Raw genomic sequence first — 19,792 nt, 5'->3', positions numbered from 1 at the left:
CTTCCAAGATCAGGCATGTATCCCCTAGATAAGTGTCCATGGTGGTAAAAATCATCTAAATGGCTCTAACTACCTTAAATAAATTTGTGTATAACACCATAACAGCAGAGCTCTACAAACAATACATTTATATAACCAATACATTGTAAACGACATTATAAGTATATATATACAGCAATTAAATTCCTCTGGCATTAAATACAAATAGTCGCGTATTACCATGACACATTAGTCAGTAGAGCTCAACTGGTATACAATTGATGTACAATTAGTATACATATACAGCACAATGAAGAGGAGCCATCTTACCTGAGTTGTAGTAGTGCTGGTAAGGGCAGTAGTTAAAGAAGAGGGCAATGGGGATGAGGATCCTCCAGGCTGTAGATGAGCAGCAGTGGACTGTGAGACATGGGAACTGGAAACTGGTGTACTGGAACCTGACAAAGCGCTGGGAAAGGATACTGCTACATCATTGCTGCTGAAAATGCCTACAATACAAAAAAGCACAAAATGGATTATAATGAGATACTCTGAAAGTTTAAATGACAACGCACACACGTAAGGCTACTTTCACACTACCGTTTGTGCCGGTAGGTGACGTCCGTCAGGAAGACAGCGGGAGAAAAATTTGTGCTTGCGACGCGTTTTTCTCCCGGTATCTTCGGGGCAATAACGGGAGTTATAATGGATGTTAGAGGAATCCCATTCAAGTGAATGGGATCCTCTTTGCCCATTATGACTCCCGTTAATGTCCGATACAATAATGGACATTAAAGAGATACTCCGCTGCTCAGTGTTTGGAAGAAACTGTTCAGAACACTAGAGCCGGCTCCGGGAGCTCGTGACGTCATAGCCCCGCCCCCCTCATGACGTCAAACCCCACCCCCTCAATGCAAGTCTGTAGGAGGGGGCGTGACAGCCGTCAAAGTGAAAAAGAAAAAAAAGAGCCCTTAACGTCCATTTGTAAAGGAGCCACTTTATAGTGTGAAAGTAGAACATCAATAAACTCAAATAAACTTTTCATTTATGTTGAAGGGGTTTTCTTACAATTAAATGTATCACCCTTGGACAGGATAGGTGATAAATGTCAGATTGCTGGAGGACTCACTACTGGGATCTTCAAGATCATTAGATGGGGTCTTTGATCACCCGTTATTCCTTACTGCAGACTGTGGTAAGGACAAATTTGAATGTCATGTGAAGAGTCCAGAAACTAGAGATGATCTTCAAACACCATTAACCATTTAAAGGGGTATTCCGCTACCCCAGCGTTCGGAACAAAATGTTCCGAACGCTGGCTGTGGGGGTTTTGATATCACAGCTACACCCCCCTCAATGCAAGTCTCAATGCACGCCCCCTCACATAAACTTGCATTGAGGGGGTATAGCGTGACGTTGTGAGGCGTGGCCGTGACGTCACGACTCCCGTAAGCAGTGCTCGGAACACATAGGGCAGTAGAGTACAACACCACCCTGGCAAACAATCGATCAGAAACAAGCAAGTCGTAATGATAACTAAATGCCATAAAATAACAAAGATGATCAATGACGGAACTAAAGTCAAATCTACTTGAAACAATACGAGAACATGAACATCCTACTCTGTATTAGTGCAAGGCTTACCATCAGATTCGCAACTCTTTAAAGGGGTATTCCGGGCAAAAACATCTTATCCCCTATAGAAAGGATAGGGGATAAGATGTCTGATTGCAGAGGGCCCGCCGCTGGGACCCCCGCGATCTCCCTGCAGCAGCCCGCATTCTATGCGTAGCTGCGTCTGCAGTTTCGGAAATCGTCGGCTTCCGAGATGGGGACGTGATGCTACGCCCCCTCCATTCATTTCTATGGGAGGGGGCGTAACGGCCGCAACACCCCCTCCCAAAGAAATGAATGGAGGGGGCATGGCATCACGTCCCCATCTCGGAAGCCGACGGTTTCCGAAACTGCAGACGCAGCTACGCATAGAATGTGCGCTGCTGCAGGGAGATAGCGGGGCGTCACTGTGGCGGGCCCCCCACGATCAGACATCTTATCCCCTATCCATTCGATAGGGGATAAGATGTTTTTGCCGGGAATACAAACATCGAACGGTACATAGGCGCACAATCTTGATAAACATACATAAAATACATAAACATACTGATAAAATACATAAAACTAACACAAGCTCTATAATATGACCTATATACAAAAGATTAAGTTATTTCAAAAAGTTGAACTTTAAGATCACCACCCAAGATCCTAAAAACTCTGACGTAGAGGCAACGCAAAAAGGAAAAGCCACAAAATAGCAAACCATTCAAAGAAGTAAAAACAACAGACTTTGTCATGAGAACAATCTAACATCCCAATAAATCATCAGCCAAAGAAAAACCCAACAAAAAAAAAAAAGAGAAAAATGTGACAATTGGAAAGAGCCCAAATGAAACAAAAACATAATCACGAATAGGAGCAGAATCTATCTTATTTATCTTAATCTCACTTTGGACTGATGCCATCTGTGAAATACATAAGGTCCCCTAATTTAGCCGCCGTGTGTTGGATTAGGACATTTCAGATCTAAAGAGGTAGATCACTCAAGAGCAAGAGGGTGACGGAGCTGGTTTTCTGCACTTGAATAAACCCTGTTGGGATGCACAAAACAGATCAATCACAACATTTGGAGAAAGGTAGGAGCCTTTTCACAGGGCCTCTGTGAAGGTTGGCACCCATCTGTCTTCCTGTAGGAACACAAAGAGGAGTATGATGGAAGATTGTGAGGTCGAATGGGCGCTCCCTTTCTCCTTTGACACCTACTGCACGAACAGGGTGAATAACAGGTCAAAGGCTGCTTCACTGCACCCACCACTACCAAGTCACTAAGGGATTTGGTTTTTAAAGGTCCATTTCCTAAATTTTTTTTTTTCATACAACCAGCTATTTAATTAATGTATACGTGTATATATAGGTAAGGACACAGAAAACTGAGACATTAGCGACACTGCTCACAGTCAATTATGTGTAAATTTATGAAGCATTAAACTACAATCACATTTTCAAACATTTTGTGTGTTGCTTTCTGGAGCATTTGTATATATGTTGTAAAATTTTGATATATATATAGATGCAAATCATAAAATGTTGCAGTATATTGTAATACCTTTTTTATTGGACTAACAGAATTTTGTAGAGAAGCTTTCGGGATTCGTCCCTTTATCAAGTCCAAAGCAAATCTAAGCTCACAAGCGGAAGACACAGGTTACATCTCACAAATATGCAGGGTTAAGACAATAGATGTGGAGAATCTGCATCACTGGACTAATACGGCTACTGAAATTTAGTATATATATATATATATATATATATATATATATATAAAATTTGAGTAGTCTTATGCCTTATTAGTCCAGTGATGCAGATGTAAGCAACCCCTGCATATTTGTGAGATGTAACCTGTGTCTTCCGCTTGTGAGCTTAGATTTGCTTTGGACTTGATAAAGGGAGGAATCCCGAAAGCTTCTCTACAAAATGCTGTTAGTCCAATAAAAAAGGTATTAAAAGATACTGCAACATTTTTTGATTTGCATCTGCATCACTGGACTAATACGCCTACCCAAATTTACTAACTACAGTGACCCCCCGACCTACGATGGCCCCGACATACGATCATTTCAACATGCGATGGCCTCTCAGAGGCCATCGCATGTTGAAGGCAGCATCAACATACGACGCTTTTGTATGTCGGGGCAATCGCATAAACGGCTATCCCACAGCGCAGACTTCTTGAGCTGCCACCGGATAGCCGCTTACGGTGCCCCGTGTGCTCCGCTGACAATCACTTACCTGTCCTCGGGGCGTCCTCTTCGGGATCCCTGCATCCTCGGCGCTCTCCATCGTCGTCATCACGTCGCTGCGCACGCCGTCCCGTCATCCAATAGGAGCAGCGTGCGTAGCGACGTGATGGCGGCGACGGAGAGCGCGGATGCCGGGGAAGCAGAGCGTCGGGAACACCTCGGGGACGCGGAGACAGCGATGGACGTCGCCATCCGGGACAGCAGTGATGGTCCGGAGTGGCGGGGACAGGCGAGTACAACTTCCTCTACCAGTGGTCTTCAACCTGCGGACCTCCAGATGTTGCAAAACTACAACTCGCAGCATGCCCGGACAGCCGTTTGCTGTCCGGGCATGCTGGGTGTTGTAGTTTTGCAACATCTAGAGGTCCGCAGGTTGTAGACCACAGTCCTATACTTTACATTGCACGGATCCCTCAACATGCGATGGTTTCAACAAACAATGGTCTGTTTGGAACGGATTACCATCGTATGTTGAGGGACCACTGTATATATATATATATGTATATATACACACTATAGACATAGATCCTATATATATGATACATATACACATTTATTTTGCTAGTACAAAGAGCCTTTTTTCAAACTTTTTTTCTAAAGCCTTTCAATTAAAGGGATATTTCTAGAATCCAGACACTTCACACACGATCATGTGGTCAGTGTCCAGAAAACAAGTCCTGATCATGAAAGTGCTAAAAGTCAGATGACAGGTTAAATACTATTAATGAGAAAGATAGTCTTCCGACAATTAAAGCCCCCTATGATGTGTAGTGAAACTTATCTGGATGAGATCTGGGGTATATCTACACTTAATATAAACTGGACAAGTCGTGCAGTTTCCTTGGCAATGAGAAATAGAGTCTTGCTTCAAAGACATTGAGCCCCAGTGATCAAAGGGGGGAAAGAAGGATTCGTTGTCTTGTAATTACACGGCAGTGGACGCAGCTCAGAGGAGACAATTTCCTGGCCCCTCTTTAACATACAATCTAATCTGGGCATCTGGGACACAAGGAGATACAGTGGCCTGTTAATCCTTACCAGCCGACCCTGAGGTGAGAGCAGGGGTCCGGCCAAGATTTATACAGCCCTTCTTTTACTATTTGTGCACTTAAAGGGGTACTACGCCCCTAGACATCTTAAAGGATAGGGGATAAGATGTCTGATCACAGCGGTCTGGCCGCTGGGGACCCCCACAATCTCCCTGCTGCACCCGGCATTCGTTTAGAGCATTGGGTGCTGCGCCGGAGGCTCATGACGTCACGACCACGCCCCCTCAATGCAAGTCTATGGGAGGGGGCTTGACTGCCATCACGCCCCCTCCCATAGATTTGCATTGGGGGGGGCATGGCCGTGACGTCACAAGCGGGAAGTGACCGTGACATCACGAGCCTCCGCCCCTCATCGCCAGTCATCCGGCACTCAATCGTAGTTCGCTCCTTGCACCGGATGTCTGGGGTGCCGTAGCCGAGATCGCAGGGGGTCCTGTCCAATCACACACACTAATCACATATCCTGTGGATCCTGTAAGGCAGTGTTTCCCAAACAGTGTGCCTCCAGCTGTTGCAAAACTACAGCTCCCAACATACCAGGAAAGCCTTCGGCTGTCCTGGCATTTGGGAGTTGTAGTTTTGCAACAGCTGGAGGCACCCTGGTCGGGAAACACTGCGGTAAGGTGTACATACCTGTCAATTATGGCAGGAATGGTCTAGTGCCTTATGTGTACAGTCGTGTCCCAACTCTCCCTTAGCAAAGGATGGGGGGGGGATGGGGGAAGAAATGGGATATGCTGAATTTTAACTCCTGACCCTTTTGTTCTTAAGAGAGATAAGGGGGGGGGGGAGAAATGGGATATGCTGAATTTTAACTCCTGACCCTTCTGTTCTTAAGAGAGATAAGCCCCTGGTCAGAGGTGTCTGTCAGAGGCTTATCCCCCACCCCCATTGAGAGCAATGGGGACTCTTAAAGGTGTACGCCACTGGAAAACATTTTCTTTTTTTTTTTTTTTATCAACTGGTGCCAGAAAGGTAAACAGATTTGTAAATTACTTCTATTAAAAAAAATCTTAATCCTTCCAGTAGTTATCAGCTTCTCTATACTACAGAGGAAGCTATTTTAGGAACTGTCCAGAGTAGGCACAAATCCCCATAGCAAACCTCTCCTGCTCTGGACAGTTCCTGACATGGACAGAGGTGTCAGCAGAGAGCACTGTGGTCAGACAGAAAGGAAATTCAAAAAGAAAAGAATTTCCTCTGTAGTATACAGCAGCTGAAAAGTACTGGAAGGATTAAGATTTTTTTTAATAGAAGTAATTTACAAATCTGTTTAAACTTTCTGGCACCAGTTGATTTGAAAGAAAATGTTTTCCAATTTTTCCCCTTTAAAAATACTATTGTTATGAAGTGGCACAATGTTTCCATCATTGTTGATTGGGTTTTATATGTTGGGGAGAATGTTTTTACAACTGCCTTTTTCTAAGCCTCTGTTTCCACTTGGCAGGTTTTTTTTAGATACAGTATATGCCGCAGTTTTGAGCCAAAAGGAATGGGGAATATAAATGAAGGACTTCTACATTTTCATGGATCCACTTCTGGCTTTGGCTTCAAAACTGCGGTGGCATATATCCAAAAAAAAAAAACTGCCAAGTGTAAACAATAAACTTTCTGTTTTTGAAAACTTTTCTACACATTTCTTAAGTTTTAAAAATGTTTAGAATACAAGGGCAAAAATGGTACAGGTCTTCTCAACTTTTTTTCTTATTTTTTACAACTTATTTCCTCTGCTCCTGCGGTCACCTACTGGGTCAGGACCTGTCATTTTCTTCATCTACATGGTAACAAACTAAGGATCCTGAGGAAAATGAAAACTAAAAGGCACAACTGATTGCACTGTTTTCAATGGGATAAGGTTAAGCCAGAAAAAGACAGATAATACATTTTCAGTAATAATTAACAAGACATTAGACCTAGTGTGCTACGTTCCTTCAGGTCATTTCCATTAAGACAAAGGGGGAGATTTATCAAAACCTGTGCAGATGAAAAGCTGATCATTTGCTCATAACAACCAATCAGATTGCTTCTTTCATATTAAAAAATAAAAAAAAACTGTGAAAAATGAAAGAAGGGATCTGATTGGTTGTTATGGGGAACTAGTCAACTTTCCTCTGCACAGGTTTTGATAAATCTCCCTCAAAGTCCTCCTGGGTGCGAAGGGAAGTCATACCCATCCTTTAAATTACATTTTTTATTTATTAATTTCCTTTTTTTTTATTTTTTCACAGAAGAGGAAGGAAACATAGAAGATTGAAGGCATAAAAATAACCGGTGTTAAGCCAGAATGGAATTATGGGAGATTTAATACCTAAAGTCAAGAGGATTGTGACTGGAGCTCTATATCATAATGTAAGAACCAGAAATAATAAAATAATAATATAAAGATTAATAAGTAAATACAATAAAACAAGTAAATAAATACAGAAACAAATAAATAAATAAAGCAAAGACTATAACGCACAGTAAAAAAAAAAATAAAAAAAAAATACTTTTTTGCCTAAAAGGGTTTTTCCATCTCTCAAACTGTCCTTTGCCGCTGTTGAAGGTGGTTGGGAAAACCAAAAACAGACAGAAAGTTGTTCAATTTGCGAAAACGGCAAAACACCGCCAGTTGGTGCTATCAAGAATGCGTCTACTCTGAATCAGTAGGTGACTCTAGAGGTGAATGAAAACGTTGTGTAAGGCGTTTCAGGGAGTTGTAGTTTTGAAACAGATAAAGGCAACCTTGTTGGGAAACACTGTTATATACCATGAAGTCTGTCTGTATCTTCTCAGCAAGGAATGATATTCCAAGGTACAAACAAAATAAATGCATTTACTACTCCATCATAGCAATGTATGTGCCATCATTGCCCACATACCATATAACACCACAATAGATGGTAGGATTTAGATTAAAAAACCTTAAAGAAAAAGGGGGAAAAAAGCAATTTGCTCTGATAAATATGCATCAATGCCACCTTGCTGGAAATCCTCCCATTCCCAGTCCATTCATTTCACTGGAATGTTTGCTCAGCAGAACAGGCAGGAAAGGTAATTAACAATGTGACCACATCCAATTTACTATGGCCGCTGCCATTTGCATAGTGTCATGCTGGCTTCCCCTTATATCAGTCAAAATTAGATTTCTATAATCTTGTTAAACAAATCAGCTTTTAGAGTCTATTGCCAAAAAAAGATGCAAACCACTTAACCAAGCAGCATGGAAGCTAGGGCTGCAACTAACAATAATTGTTAAAATCGATTAGTTGGTTGATTACATCTTCGATTAATCGTATAAAAAAAAATAAAAAATAAAACAGGATTAGAGGACATGGGAAGAGTTAATGGGAGGACGGGAGGAAGAAAGGACAGCACTGTGAAGAGTTAACGAGGGGAAAGAGAGATGGTACAGCACCTGAAGGGTTAACAAGAGGTAAGATAAGGGACAGCAACTGAAGTGTTTACAGCATGAAGAAGAGCGAGGACACAGCACCTGAAGGGTTAACAGGTAGAAAGAGAGGGGACAACATCACCTAAATGGTTAACAGGAAAGGGAAGGAGAGAGGGGACAAAACCTTAAGGGTTAATAGGGGAGAGAGGAGACAGCACCTTAAGGGTGAACAGGGAACAGCACCTAAAGGGTTAACATGGAAGAAAGAGAGGAGATAGCACCTGTAGGGTCACTAGGGGAGAAATAGAAAGGACAGCAGCTAAAGGCTTAACCTATGAGCTGGAGCCTCACTGCAGCGGAGAAATAGAGGGGACAGTACATGAAGGGTTAACTCATGAGCTGGAGCCTCACTGCAGGGGAGAAACAGAGGGGACAGTACCTAAAGGGTTAACCTATGAACTGGAGCCTCACTGCAGGGGAGAAACAGAGGAGACAGTACATGAAGGGTTAACCTATGAGCCACAGCCTCACTGCAGGGGAGAAACAGAGGGGACTGTGCATGAAGGGTTAACCTATGAGCTGGAGCCTCACTGCAAGGGAGAAACAGAGGGGGCAGTACCTGAAGGGTTAACCTATGAGCTGGAGCCTCACCGCAGGGGAGAAACAGAGGGGAGACTGCATGAAGGGTTAACCTATGAGCCACAGCCTCAATGCAGGGGAGAAGGAGCAGTTCACAGATCTTAGAGATGTCTGTCCTCCCTGCACCAGGAAGATCTGTCACTGCAGGGAGGATGGAGAACGGAGCTTCTGGCAGGTGCCGGGACCGGGTGGCTTCAGGACTGAAGGTTTCTTGTGACCGGAGGCACCAAGGATTACAATGATTTCCATTATCAATTATATTGAATAAATCTTGGAGTCCTAATGGAAGCTGAGCCTTTCCTTGACATGTCAACCCATCTACTTGTCAGTCCACTTCCTATAGGTAATAGATACTTGGCCGATACTTTACTATACTCCTAAATGTCATAACATAAAAACCGTCTCCATACAAGACGGACATTTTTGGCTGCAATTCTTGACACAAATCCGTCTGCAGCAGATTCATTGCGGATATCACCCCTGTACACTGGTAAAATCCATGGTGAAAAAAATCTATAAGAAGCCCACGACAGAATGAGTATGATGAGGAGCGGAAAGTCGGCCGCACGATTTGTAAAATCACATCTACTTGCAGATTCTGTTAAATCTCCAGCATTTTCACAGCATATGAATAAGAGACAAAAAATTATCCATGATGTTATATTATACTAAAGCTATATTGTCACTGGACACAATGCTCAGGCCAAAGACTACAGTGTTGCAGCTAGATACATAATCATGATATGGCAAAAAAAAAAATTGCGTCAACAGCTGGGATGGGTCTTTGTCCTCTGATATGTGCCGCAGGCAAAGTTGACATGTAGCCTTAAAGGGGTACTCCGCTGCTCAGCGTTTGGAACAAACTGTTCCAAACACTGTAGCCGGGAGCTTGTGACTTCATAGCCCCGCCCCCTCATGTCATCACGCCCCGCCCCCTCAATGCAAGTGTATGGGAGGGGGCGTGTCACGCCCCCTCCCATAGACTTGCATTGAGGGGGCGGGGTGTGATGTCATAAGGGGCAGGGCTATGACATCACGAGCTCTCAGTGCCGGCTCCAACGTTCGGAACAGTTTGTTCCAAATGCTGAGCAGCGGAGTACCCCTTTAAATGGGCACTGTAAAAAAAAAAAAAAAAAAAAAAAAAAAAGTAAGATTTTGTTTTATATTTTGATAAGTCCGAGACATATTAAAAGTTTTGATTGGTCTGACTGATCAGGTGAATGATCCCGGAGAAATGTGGGATTACCGCGTTTAATATTAGTTATTGCATCCTTTTAGGCCCTATTCACACGGCAGAATTTCCGCTCATCTGCCCCAATTCCACTTCCGCTTCTGTGAATGGGAGTGTGGACTTCCATAAAAGGGTTGTGGGCTTTCATTTGAGGAGGAATTCCTCCTCAAATGAAAGCCCAATACACTTCTTTGGGAGTCCACACCCCCATTCACACTTCTGCAGAACTTTCGCTTAGATTCCGCACCAATTCCGCACAAAATCAACAGAAGCGGAAGTGGAATTGGGGCAGATGAGCGGAAAATCTGCCGCGTGAATAGAACGTCACATTGCACACTATGAATAAGATTCTACGTAGGCCCAATGGTATAATCTGGATCTTTGCGTCACTGCAATATATAACTTTTAGATACTACTTCTCTCTATATGGCAGCACATATTAAAAGGGGTACTCCGCTGCTCAGCGTTTGGAACAAACTGTTCCAAACGCTGGAGCCGGAAGCTCATGACATCATAGCCCCGCCACCTCATTCCATCACGCCCCGCCCCCTCAATGCAAGTCTATGGGAGGGGGCGTGACGACTGTCACGCCCCCTCCCATAGACTTGCATTGAGGGGGCTGGGCGTGATGTCATGAGGAGGTGGGGCTATGACGTCACGAGCTCCCGGCGCCGGCTCCAGCATTCGGAACAGTTTGTTCCAAACACTGAGCAGCAGAGTACCCCTTTAAGTAACATTACTGCTGACATTAATAATCCTACCATACAGAGACGCACTGTAACATTACTTGGTATTAATGGCCCGGTAAGACCATGGAAGCAGCAATGTTCTGCAGCTCCTCACTTCCTAATGTGAACCTGTTTTGTTTGTGAACCTGTTTTGTTGACTTTGCCCCGTCGACCTTTTCGCACGTACACAGCCTAAAAGCCTTGGCGGTTCCATAGAGCATGCACTCGCCATTACATTACTATTTGTGAAGCTTTGCTATTGTGGAGCCAAACAAGACCCCGGGATCTGCAGACCCTGAAAGTGCAACCGTGTTTTAATCTACAGCCTTCGCTCTGAAAGATGGCACCCTTCATCTCTCTCCTTGAAAAGGCAGACACCAGGAAGAATGAAATGTCATTCAATAACCAGCGCGCGGCTTAAAAGCCCATTTACATCTAGACTTGAGGGTTCTGGAAGGTTCAAGGGAGAAAATAGTCTTTAGATGTAAAGACCTCCTACCTTGCCATTGAATTAATGCAGTTCCACTATATAAAATAGAAGGTACGGATATGAAATCTCATCGATACAGCACTGGGAGAGTTAAGTAAAGTGCACTTATGTCAATTTATTTTCCTCTTCAACCAAACTGTGACTTATTCTCACTATAGATATCAACACAACAGTACAAAAGAAAGGTGGGGGGGGGGGGGGGCATAATAAGAGAGGTAAATCTTAGTGGTGGTTTTCCCAGGACTGAGGGAAGAGTGCTGCACACTGTGATATATACGCTGGTCATTGATTATAACTGTAGGGAAAAAAAGTATACCAGGCACTATATTTTTCCTGACTCCCTTTGGGTAGAAAAGTAAAGTAGACACATAACCGCATGTTATGTCAAAAGGGTACATGGGAGCCTATGGAGACCTGGAGTTTGCCCAGCGCACATGCTTAAGTATATCAAAAAATAAATTGATGAAAAAAAGAGCCTCAGAGATCCATTTCACCCATGATGTAAAAACTGAACCCCATAACTTATGTGGCCTTCTGCACATAAACATTAAACATATATTTCCAATTTAGGTAACATAAGTTGTAAGGTTGAAAAAAGATAAGAGTTCATGGAGTTCAACTTGAAACCCTACTGTGTTGATACAGAGGAAGGAAAAAACCCCAGGAGGCTGATGCCAATTGTCCCATAAAAGAGGAAAAATTCCTTCCCGACTCCAATATGAAATCAGAATAAATCCCTGGATCAACGTTCTATCCCCATAAATCTAGTATTCGTAATCTGTAATATTATATTTTTAGAGAAAAACATCCAGGCCCTTCTTGAACTTGTTTATAGAGTCAGACATCACAACATCATGTGGCAGAGAGTTCCATAGTCTCTCTGCTCTTACAGTAAAGAATCTCTGTCTGTGATGATGGTGAAACCTTCTTTCCTCTAGACGTGGAGGATGCCCCCTTGTCAAGGTTTCTGGCCTCTGTACTGTCCATTCATATATTTGTACATTGTGATCAGATCGCCCCTAAGACATATTTTCTCCAAACAAAATCACCCCAAGCTGATAACCTGTCTTGGTCCTGTAATCCTTCCATACCATTAATTATCTTGGTCTCCCTCCTCTGCACCCTTCTTTTATATAGGTGCCCAACATTGGACACAATACTCCATATGTGGTCTGAATAATGATGATGATGAATTTATACAGAGGTAAACAAAAGCATTTTGAAGTGAGGTCTTTCTAGCTCCAAAAAATGGATCATAGTAAAAAAAAATTAAAATTATAGCCACTCCATTCACCCAGGTGCACTCTGACCTTTGTTCTCATGTTTGGTTGGGGTTCTAGGAGTCAACTCCATACAGATCAGGAAGTTTTCTCCTGGTCTGTGGATAGGAAATATCCCCTTTAAGAACAAAGCACTGTCAAAGTAATTCAAGACGGCCCTCAAAAGCTAGAGACGCTATTATTTGTAACTACCTTACATCTAATATGAGGGCCAAAGAGTGATCTATGTGTAATACAAGTAGAGTCCTATGCTTGTGCCTCTACAAAAGCTAAACAGAAGTCCACAAGAACAAGCATTCCTAGAACAATTGTGTCCGTGAAGAAAAATCGGCACTCACCGGTGTGGCTGCAGGGTCTTCTTTATTGAGACATACTCACATCAGGGGTACAGAAGAGAGGGGTGGTGGGGGGACAAGTGGTGGCGACCGAGCTCTAGTTTCGCACACTTGGTGTGCTTCGTCCGTGCTTCGACCGAGCTCTAGTTTCGCACACTTGGTGTGCTTCGTCCGGCCGGACAAAGCACACCAAGTGTGCGAAACTAGAGCTCGGTCGCCACCACTTGTCCCCCCACCACCCCTCTCTTCTGTACCCCTGATGTGAGTATGTCTCAATAAAGAAGACCCTGCAGCCACACCGGTGAGTGACGATTTTTCATTTTTCTTCACGGACACTATGAATTTTGCTTGTATAATCTGAGCACCACCCGAGGCAACACAGCTGCACCGACTCCTACCTGCCATACCGCATCCAGTACACTCACGCAGTGCCGCACTACCTTCTATCTGAATTCCTAGAACAATGTTTTGCACATATGGTTTATGTCACCCACCTGATCCAACTGGAGAAGAGCCAACGCTTAAGCTCTGGAGGCTGCCATTCCTGAGCAATGTAGGGGACCTCTGGAGGCCAGAGCTGGCTATACTACCCGCCGCAGAGGCCACAGAGGATGTTGGTGAAACGGAGGAAACAGACAGGTTGGACATACTGTCTTGATTCTTGCTCCCTTTCGGCCGCCCGGGCCCGTGTTTACTCTGTTTATTTCCTTTCCTCCTTTTCTCTTTTACTGCATCTTCTTCCACCATGGAGGATTGTACCCGCTTGTATCCTGATACAGTAAGGCTTGAGTTCATATAATCCCCAGAAACACTGTCAAAGTTTTTGGTCTGGAAAGACATAATTGGATTTGATGGAAGGCCCATTAAGGAATTAAAACTGCTAAGTGTCCCTTCCTGTAGTCCTGGCTCCCCTTTGGACGTATCTTTGGTTGACGGGAGCTGCTGAGGGTGGTGATAGCCATCAGTCCGCAGTTCAGAATCTGTAAAACTCAAGAAATCCTGGGGAGACTGCACTGAGCTACCAGAAGATGACTTAACACTGCTCGGCGTCCCTGAAAAACTACCTAAGAGACAAAACAAAAGGTGTGCATAAAGTATATGACATGTTGGTTAAGAGACAAACCTACCGTACTTTAACATACACTAACAAATGTATCTTTCTTTTGAGTAAATACTCTTACATTGTAGGTCAACAAATAAAATAAACAAAATTAAAATAAAATAAATAAATAGACAAATAACTAAATAAATAAACAAACAAATAAATAAATAGAAATAACTAAATAAACTAACTTAACACCTAAATAAATACAAATAAAATAAAAAATTAAATGAACTAAATGAAAATAAATAAATGAGAATTGTAAGTATCTACCAGTCAGTAGATATAGGTAGAAACTATTTATAACCCTAAAAAAAAAAAAAGTGGTGCGCTTAAAAAATTGGCATATATAGAACAAAGGAGGTCCCCAAGCAAATATTGAAATAGGCTTCCTATTTTGGCATCTGATTTTACCTCACAGGACAGAAAGGTCTGGTGTTTATTTCCTTTTGCTTTCCATGACCCATTGGTGAGTTCCCCTCTCCATTAATGTACTGACAATGCAGTTTCCTGGAAACTCAGGAGAAAGAAGGTTTGTACAGTTTCTTACCAAAAAGAGCAGTGTTTTCCAGTTGTGTGCCAAAGGCTGTCCGGGCATGCTGGGAGTTGTAGTTTTGCAACACCTGGAGGCACCCTGGTTGGTTAACACTGCCCTAAGGATTAGTTCACATGAGCGGATTTTTGTGCGGATTTTCCACAGCTGATCTGCTGCTTTTTATTTTCTCCTGCTCCCATTGAAGTGTATTATCTATAAAATCATGCAGAATTTCCATGCAGCATTCAGTGCAGAATTTCTGCCGCGTGAATGTGGCCTAAGGGCTAATTCACACAAGCAGATTTTCTGCTGCAGATAGGCTTCAGCAGATCTGCAGCAGAAAATACGCACGTGTGAACGCACCCTAAGGTTATGTTCACACGGGTGGATTACCTGGGTCAGCAGAAAATCCACAATAGAGGCAGATTTGCCTTCGGACCCATTGAAGTCAATGGTAGAAAAATCTGTTGCGCAAATATGCTGGAGAAATTCCGCACGTTATCCGCCCGTGTGAACGTACCCTCAGGGTGAGTTCACACGTGCATATTTTCTGCTTGTTGTAGCTGCAGTATTTTACGCTGCAGATCCACCGATGAAAGACTGCTACAGGGTACCTTTAGATGTGCCTGCTCGGAGCAGCAATACGCAGCTATGAGCAGACACACTGCGATGTGCGAGTTGCCGTGCGCATGCGCAGTATACTCGCACATCACGGCTGCTCTCGGCCTAGCTCAGGGAGCAGGGAGAGCGGCCACGATGTGTGTGAGTACACCACGCATGCACGGTGATTCGCACATTGCAGCAGTGTGTCTGCTCCTAGCGGTGTAGTGCCGCTCCGAGCAGGCACATCTAAGGGCACCCTGTAGGGGTCCTTTGGCGGCGGATCCGCAGCATAAAATATGCTGTGGATCCACTCATCTGAACGTACCCTTAGGGTAAGTTTACACCTGCGTATTTTCTGCTGCAGATCTGCAGCAGATTTGGTGCTGCAGACTTTGCTGCCTATTGACTTCAATGGGCTGCAAAATCTGCTAAAGCATATCTGCAGCAGAAAAGACGCACGTCTGAACACACCCTTACACTCAATTCTTGTTTTATTCTGTGGTGGCTATTTTATTAAAGAAGTATTCCCAGAACATACACATGCAATCAATAAAAGAAAAATGCTACTTGCTACATCCACCAATATCCTATTGAGACAAAACTTACATCTAGTAGGCTATTAAAAGATTTACCACTGGTTTTAGTTCTGTAGCTGTCGGTCAGGCACTATGCTATCCACTAAGAAAATTCAGCAAGAAAATTCAGCAAGAAAATTCATAGCTGAATTTCCTCTGTGAGTCCACAGAATTCTGAACTTCCTCATGCCCCCTATTGGTTGGCTTACTCAAATTCAAAACTGTATTGCCAAAAAATGGGGCCCGCCATTCATAAATCTGGTGCCAAAATAATGGAGTTCACCATAAAAAAATCTGGTGCCAAAATAATGGAGCACACCATTCATAAATCTGGTGCCAAAATCATGGAGCACACCATTAAAAAATCTGGTGCCAAAATAATGGAGCACACCATTAATAAATATAGTGCCCAAATAATGGAGCACACCATTAATAAATATGGTGCCCAAATAATGGAGAACACCATTAAGTCTGCTCAGCGTTTGGAATAAACTGTTCCAAATGCTTGAGACGGCAGCTTGTGACGTTATAGCCCCGCCCCCTCAATGCAAGTCTATGGAAGGGGGCGTGACATCTGTCACGCCCCCTTCCATTGACTTGCATTAAGGGGGTGGGACTTGATGTTGTGAGGGGGCGGGGCTATAACATCACAAGCTCCCGACGCCGGCTCCAGCGTTCGTTACAGTTTGTTCCAAAAGCTGAGCAGCAGATTATCCCTTTAATAAATCTGGTACCAAAATAATGGAGCAACCCATTAAAAAATCTTTATGAGGCACCCTTCAAAACTGTCTAGTAAAGTAAAAAAAAAAAAAAGTGTCTAAAACACATAATAAATCTGGTGCAGGGTATGCAAGCCAGCCTTTGGCACAATCTGAGCTAGAATTCTGGCGCCAAACGTATTGTAACTTTATGTAGGTATTGGGGGGGGGGGGGGGTTAAATAAAAGAATAAAATTTACTGCTACTTTTTATTGAAATGCCCTATACAGTAATAAATAAATAAAATAAAAAAGGCACACAAAAATAAAAAATAAAGATGCAAAAAAGGATTGTATAGAAGAGATAAAATAATTATACCGCAAAGAAAGGGTCACTTGTCAGTCAAAAAAAATAATCACAGAGGAAAGCGGAAAAGAAAACCTAACCATTAGCTCACCAGGTATAAATATCCCAACTATAATCCAATAAAATATTTTATTGGATTTCAGACCGATACAAAATTAGCACAGCTGAAATTTATAACAGACGCGAGCAAGGATGGAGCTCGCATTGAAAGAGCTGGCGTGCCCTACCCCAACCTTCTCTGATCTTCAGTTTCCTCCAAAAAGTTAACAAATCGGTAGTAAATATTGGAGCGCTCAGTCGGCTCTGCGCAGGAGAAGCAGTAAGACGACCGCTATTTTGTCACTTAATTAGCAGCTATGTAAAATGGGTTTCCATTAGCCGATCTGACTGTCACCATCTGTCTTTCCTTTAGCCTTTTGTTTTTACAGCTGCTGTTAAGAGCTCATTAGGATTCTATAACTTCTTCTAATCCTATATAGCTATGGAAGGATTTCGGCAAACTCCGATTTTTTTTTCCCTCCCTTAAACAGCAACTGAATTATGTTGAATATGACAACATCTGAAAAGCGCTACAGTAGACATGGAATTACAAAATGGAAGAGTTGGATCTGATGCCAAAATCCGGTGCCAAACGATTCAGTCATGTTTTTGGAAGGGAAAAAAAAAAAATCACAGAAATCTTAACTGTAAAAGTATTTTACTATTTTTGGACGCCTATTCCAGGCAGCGGAACATTAGTGTCTATGAACCAGTTTCTTCAAATCAAACTCTAATCTGGCACTTGGAATTCTGTATTATGAATGGCTTCCAGTTTACTCATTTTATTTAGTTAAAGGGGTACTCCGGTGGAAACCTTTTTTTTTATCAACAGATTTGTAAATTACTTCTATTAAAAAATATCTTAGTCCTTCCAGTACTGATTAGCTGCTGAATACTACAGAGGAAATGGTTTTCTTTTTGGAACACAGAGCTCTCTGCTGACATCATGACCACAGTGCTCTCTGCTGACATCTTTGTCCATTTTAAGAACTATCCAGAGAAGGAGAAAATCCTCACAGCAAACATAAGCTGCTCTGGACAGTTCCTAAAATGGACAGAGATGTCAGCAGAGAACACTGTGGTCATGATGTCAGCAGAGAGCTCTGTGTTCCAAAAAGAAAAGAATTTCCTCTGTAGTATTCAGCAGCTAATAGGTACTGGAAGGATTAAGATTTTTTAATAGAAGTAATTTACAAATCTGTTTAACTTTCTGGCAGCAGTAGATAAATAAAAAAATAAAAAAAAGTTTTCCACCGGAGTACCCCTTTAAAGGGGTTATCCTATTATTATAAGTATGGTAAATGCAGGAAGAAGAAGTCGGGTTCTCAGACGCGATCCACTTGGAATAACTTGCAACAGGTGTGCCATATGGTGATACCCAAATCTGGTTTATTTTCCAAAATCATACACAAACGCGTTTCGAGGTGTAGCAACATCTTTCTATGTGAGTGTGGCGTGGCAGGACCGAGTTTGTCATCTCAACCCAGACAGAAGATCCCCAGTAGTCCACTTATCTGCCACAGGCACTGCCGGGAGAACAGATGCCGACTAGAGATGAGCGAACTTACAGTAAATTCGATTCGTCACAAACTTCTCGGCTCGGCAGTTGATGACTTTTCCTGCATAAATTAGTTCAGCTTTCAGGTCCTCCGGTGGGCTGGAAAAGGTGGATACAGTCCTAGGAGACTCTTTCCTAGGAATGTATCCACCTTTTCCAGCCCACCGGAGCACCGGAAGGCTGAACTAAAATACGCAGGATAAGTTATCAACTGCCGAGCCGAGAAGTTCGTGACGAATCGAATTTACTGTAAGTTCGCTCCTCTCTAATGCCGCCATTCTTGTTTATTATAAGGATAGTGATAGATAACGCGTCATCCGTGGTTTCAGGTTGCAGGTAGACGGGAAAAAACTTTACAGAATGAATTGCAGAATCCGTATCTCTATGATATCGTCTCGAAAAAGTAGTTCCCCTTTGCAAGTGTTCCTATTCCTTAGAAAAAGTCATACCAGACCTTACCGGGGAATGGGAGAACTTGGAATACTTTTTCTAGACAAAACCAATCAATCGCTGCTGTCTGTGACTCAGATTTGGCAATCGGTACTAGGTTTTCTTTAGTTGCAAATATGTTCATGCAGAGCTATTGAAATACACACGTTAAAGGGGTACTCTACTGGAAAAAAAATTTTTTAATCAACTGGTGCCAGAAAGTTAAACAGATTTGTAAATTAATTCTATAAAAAATATCTTAATCCTTCCAGTACTTATCGACAGGAAGTTCTTTTCTTTTTAAATTTAATTTCTGTCTGACCACAGTGCTCTCCGCTGACACCTCTGTACATTTTAGAAACTGTACAGAGTAGCAGTAAATCCCCATAGCAAACCTATCCTGCTCCGGACAGTTCCTAAAATGGACAGAGGTGTCAGCAGAGAGCACTGTGGCCAGACAGAAAGGAAACTCAAAATGAAAAGAAATTCCTGTGGAGTATACAGCAGCTATTAAGTACTGGAAGGATTAAGATTTTTTTTTTTTTATAGAAGTAATTTACAAATCTGTTTAACTTTCTGGCACCAGTTGATTTGAATTTTTTTTCACCTCCCCACCGGAGTTCCCCTTTAAGAGAACAAACCAGGAGACGTGCACATTAAGCACATATGCTCTCCCGGCTTTCGGTCATGTGACCTGTACGTACTCATAATGTAAGTCTATGGGGCCATCTTGGTCTCATAGACACAGACAGCTTCTCTCCCTGCTCATTCTCACCATCAGTCGGGGTCTCAGCACATGTCCAAAAATGTTTTCAAATTTCCAGGGGAGTACCCCTTTAAAGTAGTAAAATTCAGCTCTGCTACACCTAAGTCTAATCCAGTGTTTCCCAATTAGTATGCCTCCAGCCTTTGCAAAACTACAACTCCCA

General features: G+C 42.7%; 1 protein-coding gene across 9 annotated transcripts in view; it reads right to left on the bottom strand.

Moving 5' to 3' along the window:
* MLLT10 (MLLT10 histone lysine methyltransferase DOT1L cofactor) overlaps positions 1-19,792 on the bottom strand; it is a 258,622-nt gene that overhangs the window by 66,974 nt on the left and 171,856 nt on the right. For all 9 annotated transcript variants that reach the window (XR_008843863.1, XM_056519264.1, XM_056519263.1 and 6 more), the window contains 2 exons: positions 13,453-14,022; positions 310-488 (listed from right to left, as the gene is read on the bottom strand). Coding sequence is in view for 8 of the 9 variants with exons in the window: in XM_056519264.1 (XP_056375239.1) it covers positions 310-488; positions 13,453-14,022 (749 nt within the window). In the remaining variant the exon portion in view is untranslated. The remainder of the gene's footprint in view (positions 1-309; positions 489-13,452; positions 14,023-19,792) is intronic.

The sequence above is a fragment of the Hyla sarda genome, chromosome 5 (assembly GCF_029499605.1).
Source record: "Hyla sarda isolate aHylSar1 chromosome 5, aHylSar1.hap1, whole genome shotgun sequence".
Taxonomy (NCBI): Eukaryota; Metazoa; Chordata; class Amphibia; order Anura; family Hylidae; genus Hyla; species Hyla sarda.
The sequence above is the reverse complement of the archived record's forward strand: the minus strand, read 5'-3'. Positions and strand labels throughout refer to the sequence as shown.